Consider the following 15,587-nt stretch of genomic DNA (forward strand, 5'->3'; position numbering starts at 1 on the left):
GCGTAACGTTTGCTTTGCGTTCCGATTGAATGAAAGAGTACTTCTTACATCTGGCATTACTTTGGAAAAACTGCCTCTCTGGCTTTGAAAATGCCATATTGTCTGTTAAATGTTAAATTAAAAAGGACAGGAACGATATGAGGGAAAGGGGTAGTGATGTTGAATAAAGGCCCAAAAGCTTAATTCTGAGTACCTTAACGCACAGTGTCAGCATAAGAGAAAACTCGAGAATATAAAGTGAAAGATATCAACTTAAAGCATAGGTGATACAAATCGATCGTAATCACAATGACGCAAACAGTCAACAGGGCTTTCTGGCACCAGGCACCGGCGGCTGTAATAGAGGTGGCGTTCAGCGTATAGCAGGGTTGGCTCTGCATCGATCCACATGTTCATAACCCCTGCTGGCTCCTCATCCATCATTCTGACTCCACTGTTTTCTGTTGTTCTCCGCGGCACGACGCACACACTAGGATTGTGCGATAAATCGTCGTTATCCCTCCTTTTCCCTCTTCTTACATCAATTGTCACCTCACTAGCGCTTCACATCGCTTGCAACATCAGACAAATCACTATTCCAGCTTTTTCTTTGTGGGTATGTTTGGTTTCTGGGCCAAGTGATCACAATTGACAATGTAAAGTCTTTGAGGATTCATGGATTTAGAATCAACTGGATTTGCATTGATGTTACTTCCATGTAAAGACTGCTGGAGGAATCCATAGTCTCCTTTTCATATACGGTTGTGGATAACTGTCTCACTGACAGTAGGGCCAAAGGAATAGCAGCACCGATCATAAGCAGGTCGCTGTAAATAAACAGGAATAAATAGATCTAAGTTGTGAAAGCATTTATTCTTCGATTTACACGTGTAAACATTACTACCTTGTATGTTCATACATACATAGTCATGATACCAAGGTATGAATAGACATGCAATGGACATGCAAACTATTATTGAAAATATCAAAGACAAACAAACACAAGTTATTGCATTAACTTTGTTCAAAGCTTAAAATCCTTTCAAGGGTGCATTTGCACAATCATGAAGTATTTCATGTGTTTTTAAAGCAACGTTTAAAGTAGTCTTCAATATACTCACAATACATTTCCATGTCAAGTGACCAGCCAAAGAGCTGCTTCTGTGCCCGTGTGTTTAAGTATCTCATCATTTTGACTTTCTATCTCATAGTTATGACTTTCTATCATAGTTATGACTTTCTATCTCATAATTTCGACTATGGGGATATTTTTATTGTCAAGTCTAACTTTATAAAAAAAATAAAAATAAAAATTTATATTTTTTTTGCTGGCGGATTCGCGGCCACATACAATGACGTCGCGGGCCGGGAGTTTGAGACCCCTGGTTTAGAGGAAGAGAGATGGAAGAGTACAATCCAAATAAACTGCTGTCAACCCAACGAGATGCCCGAAGAGAAATTGCGGCCATTGATGTTACTGAACCTAAATAAATTGTCAGATACTAGATGCCAGACTAATCCAGAAATTAATAAATAGATCAATAAGCTTTAGCCCGAAAGTAGTCTTAAGAGAGTAAATCTCCCTTAAATTAGATTGTTTTCACAATCTTTCCTGGTGCTTGATTAACTCTCAGCTGCTTAACTGAATTGAAAAATGTCAACGGACAAATTTAATTGTCTAACATTAATCAATGATATGAGTCACTGATTCAAACAGTCATGTCATCTGAATTCATCTTCCTCATTTATTCACTTCATGTATCCATTGTTTGTCTGTTTAATAGTTTAGTGTGAGTTAATGGATCAATACATATTACATTCATAAAACACTTTGAATTGAAATGATCACTCTGTACACCATGTCAAGAACTCTCCAAATGAACTATGTAGGTATAAAGGGCCCATTCTACGCCAACGAAAACACAACGATTCTTAGTTTCAGCAGATTATGCACCAATGAAAACATAGTTATGAATATTGTGTTCCATTTCTGCAAATCGATCCCCTGAAATGCTGCACACTGGCCTTTGGTGACCGTCACAACATTGCCTCTGAGGCTGGAATCAATGTTTCCATGGTAATGTCACTCCTGCGAGGGATAATTCTGTCCTGCTGTAATGTCGCTGCAGCATAATGTTTTTGGAATATATGTGTTTTGATGCTCAGTTGATATTCTGTCAAATATTTAACATCAGTGTGGCAGCACATGTGCTTATCATCTGGCATTGGTGCCTCGCAGGAAGTCCTGACAGCGGAATTGTGCGAACAGAATAGTCTGTGAGGAAGAGATTTGATTCATTTGATCGCGGCACAGTGAAGGAAGGGGTTAACTGTGCCAGCAGTGTTTATTAGCATCAGGGAAAGTGCCCTCGCCAACTGTCTCCCCCTGCCAAGGTGTTCAGCACAGATACAGGCCGACACTGACTGGAGCATGTTAGCGATTAAAACAAGCCAATTCTCAGCACATGGACAGCCAGTGATCTCTGGGTAGTATGCAGTAGAGGAGATATTTTGGTTCTCATAACGTCTTCAATGGATGAAACGGATAATAAAATGCAGCGACAGAGGAGTTTAGTACACGCAGTGTTTAAAAACTAAAAAGGTGAGCAACAATGGAACTGTTCCTAGAAACTGAGGTTTCCCTTGAGCTGTTCTTAAAATACGATATCTGAAGCAGGCAATCCTTACCTGAGCGGGAATCCTTGCGTGTGGATTTGTCTGTAAGGTATCCAAACTATAGCCGATTTTGTGTGTGTCCCCAACATATGATTATTCACCCCATTTCTATTTTTGCTTATGTTATGCCATTTCTTTAAATGCCTCATATCGCTAAAATCTGTAGCCTACAACCTAAGCTCAAAGGTTATGAAAGTCCAAGAATCATAATTGATCAAAACATTTTTTTAATTGTTTTTGTAAATAAGATTTTACTAAACATATTGATCTAAAAGATGTTTAAATGTAGAAACGTAAGTATCATCGCGAGCATACGACGTGATGACACAAAAGACAGACGCCCAAGCTTTCCAATGCAAATAATGACTGAATGCTGCCATGGTTTTTATTTCAGATCAATTTAAACAGGATCATGCAACCAACGATCGCCCGCGGTTCGTTTTAAACTGTTAAATATTGGTTATAAAAAATTCTTATTATTTAATTGTTGTTTGGTTAATGCAGTGAAACCGAGAGATTGCATCAAGTCCAGCATTGTGTAACCGGTTGTATATGGAGCCAAATGCAACACAAGATTCCAGGGATCTTTGGCTTTATTACAAACTTCCAGATACAGCAGGCAGAGTTAATCAGAGTCAGGATCAGAAGGCTGGTGGGTTTACCGGGAGTCAGGCAAGGCAGGTAGAACTGGGGCAGGCAGGGCCGGTAACAGGCGATTAATCCGTGGGAGCGTGCTGGAGAGTCTGGCATTGAAAACCGAAGAACAATTTGGCAAATGTGTCTGGGAGGCAGGAGTCTATATAGGGGCTTGATTACTGATCAGAGGCAGGTGAGTGAACAGGTGAAGGGCGTTTAGACTGATGAGGAGGGAGTGACTGACAAGAAGAGTGAGGAGGGTGTGGAGCTGAACTGTGACACATTGTTCACATCCTTCGTCTGCCTGTATATATTAGGCTTAGTGTTTTGGCGCCGGCTTTATCGCGTTCTAAATTGTGTATAAGAGGTTGATGAGGAATGGTTGTTCCGAAAATCAACCCATGGTGAGTGGGTTCAGAATAGCAATGAATAATTGAAACAAGATTTTAAATAATTGAAGTGGACCTTGTAGTCTTTCACATTAGAGTGTAGGTTCCTCTGATTGCTGCTGTTGTTTTTAATCTGGTTATTTTCCATATGAATGTCTTGAAGGCTGCATGGAGGGAAAAGCATGTTTTTGGTTGGTCATAGCTTCAACTGACTAAAAGACGGTGACAAAGAGCGCATATTCACATCAACACACTGAAACCCAACTCATTATGCTACATCCACCTCTCTTTGCCTTACAGACAGACACACACACACACACAGCAAGGTGTCAGTCCTCCAGCAGCCACAGTCTGCATTAAAACACACAGTTTATGCTGAATTTGGCATTCCAAGCGAGGTGCAAAGGGTGCCAGTTGGTTTGCTGTTGCTTCCAGCCAACCTTGATTTTGAAGCAGTCTGTTAAAAGGAACTGCCACATCAAAATAGAACTGGATTTGCAAAAACAGAACCCATGGGTCATTGCCAGCAGATCTGCAGCAGGAATCACCCTCTGAGCATGTCACAGATTTGAGTTTTGGGCTCCTGGTCAGCAAAATATTGCTTCTGATCATGACTGACTTAACTGCCAAATATAAACAGGATGGAATTCTGTTTTAGGAAAGATTTTATTTTCGTCATTTTAGCCATCAGTTGGTAATAAAAACATTGAACTGGTTGCTGATATTTGGGAACAGGGTCTCATTGCTAAAACAAAAGGTACCGACTTCCTGGTTAAACTTTTAACCAAATGTTGGTGATTGAACTTACTGTTGTTTTCCTGTGCAATGAGAGATTATTACCAACATTATGTTTGCGCCCACTTAATGAAAGCAAGCTGGTTTCATTCTGTAGTTTCCACTCCTCACAGGTTCCTTGATTACTGTTGCTCTGAGCCCTCCCCTCTGATAGGGTTGTGAATCTTCGAAGTAGGGCCTACAGGTGAAGTTCCAAATGAACAAGTCAATGAACATCCTAACGCTTATCTATGGCCAGTGGCTTTGGGTTGGGAATGAAAGAATGAGATCACAGATAAAAAGGGGCTGAAATGAGTTTCCTTGGCGGGGTGGCTGGGCTCCCCCTCAGACATCCAGAAGGATCAAGGGGTACAACCACTGTTTCTTCTTCCTCAAGTTCACCAGTTGAGGCGGTTCAGACATCTGATTATGTTACCTCCTGGAGGTACTCTGAATACGAGCACAACTGGGACAAGAACCCAGGGTAGACCCAGAAAAAGGGTGGAGGTGTAAAGTATCACTTCTGGCCCAGAAACGGATGCCAGGATGGCCCAGGAAGAGCTAGAGGATGTGGCTAGGGCCAAGGATGTTCGGTCTAACACGCTTAATCTGCTGCCTGTTCGATTGAGTCCCGGAAAAGAGATGGAAAAGGGATGGGCTGATGAATGAACGAGGTAGTTTATGTTATCTGGATAAACTGTTACAACCTATCATATCGTCTTAACACTCATTGTTTATTGCACCATCAAACTTTATTTTTGTAATTTTGTCATGTTTTCACAGCTCAGCAGTAGGGATAAGACAATATAGGATATCACCACGAATAGCGTTCATAGCATGCACAATAGGTTGGTCGTGGTGACTTCATGGGTAATTGTGAATATTGTCACGAGTGAATAGACGGGTGAAAAATAGAGAAAACAAAACAATAATTATCATGTAAGAAAGAACAGACCCATGTAATATGGCTATTTTTTATATTCTTTCTTTAGACAGGGACCATGTGATTTGTAATTACCTTATTCAAGATTGATTGATTTCAGTTTTTCATTAAAAAGGTGTGTCCTATTTGATGATAAATGGGAATTGCATTTTTTTGGACCAGGATAATGGTGACATGATATTTTTGTCCCATGCCTACTCAGCAATTACGATACAGAGAAGACACGGTTACTTTTGAGCGCTGTCATACTGTAAGTGAGGGAACTGAACAAGACAAAAGACTAAAGCAGCAGTCGTACTCATTTGAATGATCCTTTAAGCCTTGACATCCAGTCTATAATGTTGTTCTCATGGGGTGCACATAAGGATGTATAGGTGGAGTATATCTACTGCACGTCTATGTGCGTGTGTCTCTGTGGAGTGTGTTCCTGTGCATGAGTACGTACTCCCGCCGCCCATGAGGAGCAGCCCGAGGGAGGCTAACATACTGTAACAGAGCGAGGCAATGAGCCAGGATCACTGTTACGATCCATTGGGAAATAACATGTAAAGAGCTGCCTGTCAGTGTGGGGGCGAGCCCAGGGAAATAACCCGGGATTGGTGCAAACCTCTGCCGTCTCTCTGATGTTAATTCCCCACACTGGGGCTAACGCACACATTCACATGTACTAACGCACATATCACTGCCTCCTCACATAGCACACAATGCATGGATAACAGTGATACACTCATGCTGCTCTCACATCGTACAGTTCCTCCATGGTGCGCACACACACTAGAGACACACAGCGTAGCTCATATGCGGCTGCACTGACTGACACACTTGTATCTCTTCGTGCAGTCTCACACACACACGCACAACATTTCCCTCTTGAGGCCGAACTAGTCAAGCAATGACAGCTGTCTTTGTAGTGCAATTGCCTCCATTACAACACCAAGGGAACTGTTGCGTATTCTATCCACTGTGTATCATTACTTCGGCGTTGTTGTTGCTTAGAGCTGTCCCACAATGCAGCAGTGGGTGGGCGGCAGGATCAAATGGCAGCCAATTCAAGAGTTTGTGATTTCGAAGTCTCTTGCATGAAATGTTGTGCCTCTGGGCAGATTTCGACCAACATTTTAATTGGAGCGGATCATGTTAATGATGACGAGGGTGAGGAGCTGATTCTGAAATGGAGGGTGTGGGTACAGAGCAACTTAGAGAAATCTCCAGCTACGTATGTCCACGTCATGGGCTGTTTTTTTGCCTGACAGTGCAGCATGTGGATTGGTTTATTCAGCAGACGTTGCTGGTATACTGTTACCGGGGCAAGTGAGCGGAGTGGTGCGGCTAGACCTTACGCCCCTCGCTCACAGAGCTGTACGTTCCGCAGTGCTCCAACATTTCTCCAAATATTCTATATTATGTGCATTCCTTTCGGAAAACTGTTGACAAAGACCGAACTTGTTTGAAAGACTAAACGCCAACAAATGTTGACTTTTGGCCTTTATAACATTTTAACGGGGTTATAACACTGCAGTCAAATTGAGATATGTTGAACCTGAAGGCACAGGGCAACAGCTTGTTACAGTTAAATAACAAGAACTGGAATGCTCTATCGATCAGTCTGTACAACATTGAAGGAAACGGCTGCCATCTTAAGATAAGTTAAGTTATACTTTATCGTCCTGCAGGGAGATTTGTCTTGGGCTCCAAGCCGCTGCTAGAAAGACTTTAGCTTTGCAGCCAACAAATAAGATCTACTGATCACAAAACACGTGCCAGCGCCACAATCCACATGCACGCATGGAACATGGATCATAGATCATGCATTGTCAACAAATCCCCCAAAAAGACCAGAACCTGTGTGAGCGCTCTCTCTGTGTGTCCTGACTTCTCTACTCCAACCAAAACACATTGGTTCCAAAGATTCAGTGATGGTTCACAAATATATAGTATTATTTAAAACATCATAATCATATCATGGTTGATCGGTTTGTCACTGTACAGTCATCTGTTAATTACTGTGAACTATCAAATGGGTTCATGGTAAACATGGTAAACCAAGATGGTTAACATGAGGAGTGCAGCTTCACAGAGCTGCTAGCATGTCTGTTGACTCCTTAACTATTTCATTACACTTACAAAAAGTAAGTTACCAAAAACGGTTGGGCACTGTATTTTTTCGCAAACATTACTAAGGCGGCGTAAGTGAGGCATTGGCTGAGGGCTCTTGTATATTTTGTGGGGCTTGAGTATTAGCGGCAGCAGGACGGCGCACGTGTTATGTATCAAGGTAGAAAATGTACAGTGAAATTCAACATACAGGTAAAACGGCCTGGTCTCCAAAGAAATATGTTCTCATACAAGAAAACATATGAGAAAAAGTTTCGAGAGAAACAGATCTTCTCCCGGATTACACACACACACACACACAGGAGGCTGGTGATGGTGATGATGATGATGTGCTTTGAGAGTGAGACATGTCATTCTGTGCTGTGCCTATATATCACTGATTACACAGTGCTCACGTCTTTCCCTCTCTCCCTCTCTCCCTCTCAGATAACGGCTTTCGATGAGCTCCAGACTGACTTCAAGGTGCCGATCGATCAGGGCAATCCACTCCATGCGGTAGGTTTTCTCTCCCTTCTCTAAACATTTTCTTTATATTATTTTATCATCATCATCATCGTCGTTTATGATCTCTCACTCTGTCTTTTCCCTGGCTCTGTTCCCTGTACTTTCCTCTCCTCTCTTTCTCCATTAACTTTCAATCAAGCAGTTGGCAACATATCAGTTCCGTTCGCCCTCCTCTCCTCACTTCCTGGCTCAACACCAGACTCTTATCGTTGGACTTGGGGCCAAACCATCAAGTACGAATGATCATCTGTTTAACGAACAAATTTCTGAATCCAAATATGAATAAAATAAAAGTTACAAGCCACATCCGAAGATAAACATGGATGGCTTTGGGACCGGTAACCATTTGTAGATTCCATTTCTAACGTTCTCCTGAAACCAAACCACCTCAACCATCATAACTTTACTCCTAGAATCAGTTCCAGAAAAATATATTCTTAAAGCTCGTCTCTTAAAAAAATAGGTTCTTCGCAGTTTTAAACACATGCATTTTTGTTTTGTAATGTTTCAATTCACAACATTAACGAACAAAACTACTTGGTTATGTTGAGTAAAGACATCATGGCTTGACTGAAAAAAAGTTTGTTACGTTATTTAAGTTTGAAATACATTGACTGAGTTTAACACGAAAGAAACGTATTAGTGCTATGTGAAAAACAAACGTCATGTGGGAGTAAATACGTTTCCCACCAAGCGTCATACAGTTTCGTTGGATTGCAACGTTATCATGAGGAGACCAGGCTGCCAACAGCTCATAGTGTTCACTTCAGTTTATCCCTATTTAAAGGCTTTTTCAGGTTAATGCAGGGATTTAGGCTGTTGGTGGTTCTGTGTGTCCAGGGTGCTATTTAAATGGGGAACATTTATTTATTTCGGCTTACTGAATACCAATTCTTAACAATAGTCAATTCACAGGTTAATACACTGGATTATACATACACCCTCTACTCTGCTAGGCTGTCTGCTAAACAAATTGGATGTGCACTGAATATTAACGATGAATAGCGAAATGAATGCTGTGCTTTAAACTGTGATGATCGGCATTAATGGATTTATACATGTTAATATATAAACATCAATATATGATATATGCCAGTCCAATGTGAGCGGTACGTTGACAAACTGTGAGTGTCTTTTAGCCTTGGCCAGCTTGTTTTCCTCCCCCCCCATTTCCTTTCACTACTTTGTCCCTCTCAAAAATTCTCACAGTGAAGAAACAGGCAAATATGTTCTGCTTCATCACTTCTCAAAATTGCCACGGCAGCAATCAGGAGAAGTTGTGGAGAAAAAAAAAGTACTCAGGGCGTTGCCCAGCACGGGGAAGACGCCCCCGGTGAAGTTGTTTTAGGATTTGCTCCAGCCCTCTAAATCCCTTTCCCTCGAGTCTTTTGGGCTTTTACTACCGCAGTTGGCTCTTAATAATGCATGGCGGTACGGCACAGCACGAGCATTTAGTTTGGAGGTGACTTTGACTTAAGAGCTCTGGACTGTATGGCTTCTCTGGGGTATTGACTTCCTCACATGAGCAGGGGTGGGGGGTGGACATTGCAAAGTGGGAGAAAGAGGAGAGATGGACACGGACAGACGGTTGAATGAGGATTTCTTGAGAGGCAAATGAAAATAATTCTTCAGCTTGAAAGACTTTTTCAAGACAATGAAAACAGTACATTGGACCAGATTTCCCCACTCAGTACATCTTTCATATTTTTGTCATATTGGCATATCATTATGGAATTCAGAACGTATCAAGGAATCCAGCGGGGGAATGGGTACAAAAGGTTCCATCTAATTTTCTCTTTATTTTTCTTTCTTCTCTTTCCTTAACCCATTCTTTCCCCTTTTGACTCCTGTTTCTCACTGCTGCCCGATTCCAGATGAAAACGTGGACCCAAAATGCATGATTTATCTTTCAAAGACATTAGTTAAATACATTCTCAAAGCTGTTGTTGCTCTTAAAGTTTTGATGACGGGTAAAGTTTTTGGCTGGGCTCCCGCAAGTGTGTGGATTCATGAAAATTGATGGATAGAATTATTTTGATGGCCATTGATGAAAATGTACTTTGATATATTAAAGTTACTTGAGTCACACATTGATATGAAAAAAATCGCTAATGTCAATGCAGTTAGCCTAGCTTAGCACAAAGATGAGTAGCACTTGACTTCCTCTAAACCCACAAGTTCTCATTTTTAAGCTGTTTGTGTGTCGACTAAATAATAAGATATGCGTCAATAGCTTTAGAGGCATTAAGGTGTTGTTTTGTTGTTGTTGTCTTACCTTTGAGTGTAAAGCAAGGCCAGCTAGCTAAGCCAGGCTAACCACGTCATGACTCAACCACGTCATGGCATCTGTAATCATCTCACTCTCTCTAAAAACAGTAAACAGAAAATATGCGTTTTTTCCAAAATGTTGAACAATTCTTTCACTGCTTGCATTTCACAAAACAATTTGAAGTAACAGAAAGAAAATGCACATTTATTCAGTCTTTCAAGGGCTCATTGCTGTGGTGTAACAGAAAATATCTCCCACTTTATACATCTTGTGAATGTTCTGGTTGACCTAAAGGCAAAATAAGCTACAATAGGTTGGGGTAATAAAATAGAAAACTCAATATATACCTCTCATATACCTGCATGAAGCCTACTTTATAATAACTTTTATCCATTGAATTTCTGATATTGGAGTTGGAGGTCAAAGTGGAACAGAACGTCTCCTCACTGCAAGTGTAAGGAAATATAACTAAACCACTGCTGACATTTCTGATAAAGTTTCAGTTAAGTAGTTACACAAGTGTAAAACGATATCTAATGGAACATCCAGTTATTCAGGAGGCAAAGTTAGGTCTCTCTTTGTGTAGTTCAGCGGTTCCCAAACTTTTTAGGCCGCGCACCCCCTTCTACATCCCGACTGGGTTCGCGCACCCCCCCCCCCCCCCCCTTAATAAAAATTAAAAAAAAGAAGCAACAGAGCCTTTTAAGCCTTCATAGCCGCATAAGAATCGGACCAATGAGAGAACAGTTTGCTTGCGCGTGGCATTTGTTTACAAGATTTAGTCCGCTGTTAAATGTTGCAGTGTGAACACAAACCGAACAAAGGAGCAACTGCAACAAAGCAAACGAACTGAAGGTGTGAAAACGCCCTGAAACACTGCAACAAAGTTTCAATAACTTTCAGTGACACAAGGCGTCACTTTTAAAGAGCAATACGGATGCGAGCACACACGCACAGGCTCAGAGGCAGATTATCACATTTCATTTACAATTAATGAGCGACTAATGTAGCCAGGATGTCTTCGGACAAAGCATCGATGCAGCGACACAGTGTTGTTGGACACCGGGATCATGTCCAACTTGTTTGCTTCTTTCTCCCCAATCATACATTCCACCATCTCTCTGGCAGCTGGCAAGCTCACGTCTTCGGCGATTGTGTGCGGTAGCTCCTTTCTCGCTATTCTGTAACCAGATATGAAGCCCGTAGTGCGTCATTTATAGACCAACACATGAATGAGACTCCAGTTGTTTTTGGCTGTTTTGTAACTCCTCCAATTTCGATATAAACAATGTAAGGGGCTTTTGACTTGCACTGGCATGCTTGGTGTTCAGGTGGCGACGTAAATAAGAGCTTCAGACTGTTAGCCAGAACCTCACTGCACACCACGCACTGTGGCTTTGGGGAATCTGCGTTGGCAATCCAAGTGAAGCCCAGACACAGATACTTTTCATCATATTTCCTCTTTTTTTTCCCCAGTCTGATGCTCACTCTCGTTTCCTCTTTTTCACCTTGACTCCGCGATGGGCCGATGTGCTCCCCATTTGTCTGTGCTGCACCTCTCCGTTCCCCTCGCCTCCGATTCCTCTCTCTCTCTCTGTCCCTCTCCTCTTTTACGACTGATAGCTTCAGATGTCCCACCTGACAGTTTTTAAATTAAAATTACATTTTTTTAAAATATTTAATATTATTACACCATCAGACCGCCATTACACTTTTCCTCTCGCGCACCCCCTAGAGGCAGCTCGTGCACCCCCAGGGGTGCGCGCACCCCACTTTGGGAATCCCTGGTGTAGTTGATTGTACAACATAAGGAACCAATTTGTAACTTGGGCCTTTGTTACATTTGACATTTACATTAGTTTTATCAGCGGTTACCATTCATTGAAGTTTGGTTTTGAAATAATCCCAACTTTATCTTCCATTTTCCATGTCCTCCCTTTAATCCAGCAAGTTGATGGCTTCGTCCTAAAATACAGTGACCAGCCATGATTCTCCTTTCCTCTCTCACACACTTACAGAAATGATCCATATGATCCGTCTCTCATTTACTCCTGCATAATGTCTCCCACCCAGCCTTCCCTCCTTGGTCTCTCTCTGTTGCTGTCTCTCTTTCTTGAAACCAGGCAGTTTAATTAGCAGTTTGTGTCAGTGTGCCCCCTCGGGGAGGAACCTCGCATTGTGCGGACCCTTCACACACACACACACACACACACACACACACAATCACACACAGGCCTGTACTTCCATCATTGACTTAATTTATTCCTGAGCCAATTACCCTACCATAAACCATCACAGCTAAATGCCTAACCCCCAAGTCTTAGACTGAATTCCAAACTGAATCAAAACAAAGTCTTAACCCTCAAACAGGCCTTTCAAGAAGTGAAGACTGGCCAAAATGTCCTCACTTTCCAAGGACGTCCTTACTTTTGTTTTGGTCCTCACTATGTAGCAAGTACAAGAATACAAACACATACACATTCATGTTCCATTCTATGTCAGACAGCATCGAGGAAATAATACATTATAGTGAATACTGTCACTGGAGAGGAGATGTTTTTGCCTTCAAAAACGTAGTCGATTCCAAGAGAAGGAGGGCCGCTGTTGCTGGAGGAGGATCTGGTTGTTGATGTTTTCCAAAGCTCTTTGATAGTTTGCGTGCTCATTCATTTTTTGGCATGTATTTCAGGATGTACTGTATGCATATATTGCATCCTTGTGTGTGTGATTGCCTGCACTGCAATCCCTGCCAGATTGTTGGGGGATCATTTCCTAACATGGAATTACCAGTTGAAACATTATATCTGGTAACGTGCTCCAGACAAATAGGGGGCAGCGTTTCACCTCTACTACTGAGTCCAAATCTAAATTCAAAGACATCAGTTATAGAAAAATATAACAAACTACTAACATCAGAGCAACAATATGGAAAACTTGTACCTTCATTTCTTCCTTCACGCCACCAGAAGTCTAATTTGCGGGGAAGAGGGCGGGCGGCGGCTCCAGGGAACAGACCTTCATTTAGCTGGAGCAACTCCCCCTGGATCTCTGCGCCCGGGCTCCGATCCCGCTAGAGCAGCCGACTCTCTAACCATGAGGTCTGTCACCCGGAGCCACCGCTTCGCCCTCCCCTCGGCGGTGGCAACAAGGGAATTCAAATAATTGTCGCGCTCTCGTTTATGCCACTCTGGATTTAATTTCAAGGGACAAACTATCAAAACGCAAACGTAATTGACAAGGCCTCGGGTCAGCTCTACGTCTTCGTCCTCTCATGTTGGACTCGGGACAGAATGGGCAGAGTGGTGCTAGTGTAATACTACTAGCACCACTCTCGGGGGGCGAGTGGTATAACAAGACAGGACAGGGCTAGCTGGTTAGCATGCTCATTTCAGTACATTTCTCTGCAGCACAATACTTAGACGTCTTTGTCAACCCATTGTAAAGAGAGGTGAGAGTGTTGACGTTATGTCAATGTCATTTTTTAAATGTTTTAAACAAAAATTCTGGCCAGATCTCACAGATTGCACCTTTAACTTAAAAATCTTGGATACAGCCTGGTGAACTCAATTAATTGTTTTCCCCTTTTTATCTAGCTTGATCAAGCGTACAGAACTTGCTGATTTCCCTCCTTCAATATCTCTATAATTAATAATATTATGTCCAATCCCGAGGACAAAAATACAAAGGAGGAGTAAACAGTCCGGTACAAAGAAAGCAAGGAGTGTCACTGTGCCTAACCAGCACTAGCATGTTCCTGGCATACTCACAGGTTATCCATTAGCTGGCCAGCTACAGTAGTCCTGCTAGCAGTCACTACACCACCAAGCTGTTTGCACAACCTGTTTCATGAGTATGCGTGAATTAACTTCGGCATGCCATTTTCTGGTGTAACAAGATGCAAACAGGCGTATCCGTAAATAAAGAAAACACACTTACGCTGTGATGATTTCACACGTACCACTCCCTCACATGCAGACACACAAACACAGATGTGCTGCGATTCCAGTTTGCATGTCCTCGTTTCCCACAGTGCTCGTGGCGTCTGCTGCCTGTGTCACTGTTGCACACACGCACTCTGCAGGGACACATTCACATGCTTGCTTTGTTATGAAAGGATAAAGCTGTAGCCGGTAGCAATGATAACACTATCTGAGTCTGAAATCAGAGTGAGGACAGAGATGAAGGAAAAACAGTAAAAAGAAAAAAAGAAGATCTGGTGTTTTTTTCCCATGGGAACGTTTTATGAATATGAATTGTAGGTTTCATTAGCGCAACTGATTGATGTTCATCCCACCGAGGACACAAGCGACGACAGCTTCTGTAGCCCCTTCACACCGTATCACTCCATCTCCCTTGCCGCTCCACGCCTGTCTCACCCGCTTAAGTTCAAGTCTTACTTGAGTCAAGGGGGGGAAATTCATTTCACAGCGTTTACACACACTTTGCACTAGAGGGACATTAGTGGCGTGAACAAGCCTCCACCACTTCATCTTCGGGGGTTAATTGTCTGACGACGCACCTCCCGTGAATGAGAATTTGCTCTGAATTGGGTCTGCCGGCTTCAATAAACAAAGGTCAATTCAAAGGCCGCCACCTTCCACCCTCCACTTTCCAACCCTCCCTTTCCCCCACGACACTTGTTTATACTTCCGCGCCGCTCTTGCTTGTCAAGCTAATTCTCGCTGAGTAACATTTCAAAGAGACATCAGCCTAATTACTTGCTAATGAGCAGGCAGTTGCGGGCATGTGTGTGCACACGTACACTGACAAACACACACAATGCTGTTTGAGTGGAATGTATTTGCGAGACTCCCTGTACAGGCTGGAGCAATCTGTAATCCACCACTATGAATAGAAATGTTTTCCTCCTCCCGATCACGGATTCCCTTTTTTGCCCATCATGCTGCTGCCCGTACATTGCACTTCAAAGTCTTTTTCAGCTGAAACGGCTTCTCTTTGTGCTTTGAAATAATGAAAAGTTAAAAGGCAGAGCAATATATTTCTCGCATTTGTTTTTCCCACGCTTCCCTCAGCTGTTTCTTGTGAAATGAGGTTAAATCCCATGAGGCGTTTTGGGGAGATGAGAGTGTAAGTTGTTATACTGTAGTCTGCAAGTCTAAACACACACACACACACATACACACACACACACACACTACATACATAAGGAATGAGTTAATGCTACAAAAGGATACAGTGGTCACCCTCATATTTTATTACCTTTCGCTTCCTTTCTCCGTCTCTCTCCATTGTTGCCATGGTGTTCCCTCAGCCTGCTACTCTGGAACCTCTGGTTTCATTA

At 42.4% G+C, this 15,587-nt stretch overlaps 1 protein-coding gene across 1 annotated transcript in view; it reads left to right on the plus strand.

The window, feature by feature from the left end:
* The window catches only part of cnih3 (cornichon family AMPA receptor auxiliary protein 3), a gene marked incomplete at both ends in the record, with an annotated part of 56,939 nt that overhangs the window by 5,626 nt on the left and 35,726 nt on the right, over window positions 1-15,587 (plus strand). The window contains one exon of the mRNA XM_079290419.1: window positions 7,939-8,007. Coding sequence (XP_079146545.1) covers window positions 7,939-8,007 — 69 coding nt within the window. The remainder of the gene's footprint in view (window positions 1-7,938; window positions 8,008-15,587) is intronic.

The sequence above is a fragment of the Melanostigma gelatinosum genome, assembly GCF_949748355.1.
Source record: "Melanostigma gelatinosum genome assembly, chromosome: 19".
NCBI classification, from domain to species: Eukaryota; Metazoa; Chordata; class Actinopteri; order Perciformes; family Zoarcidae; genus Melanostigma; species Melanostigma gelatinosum.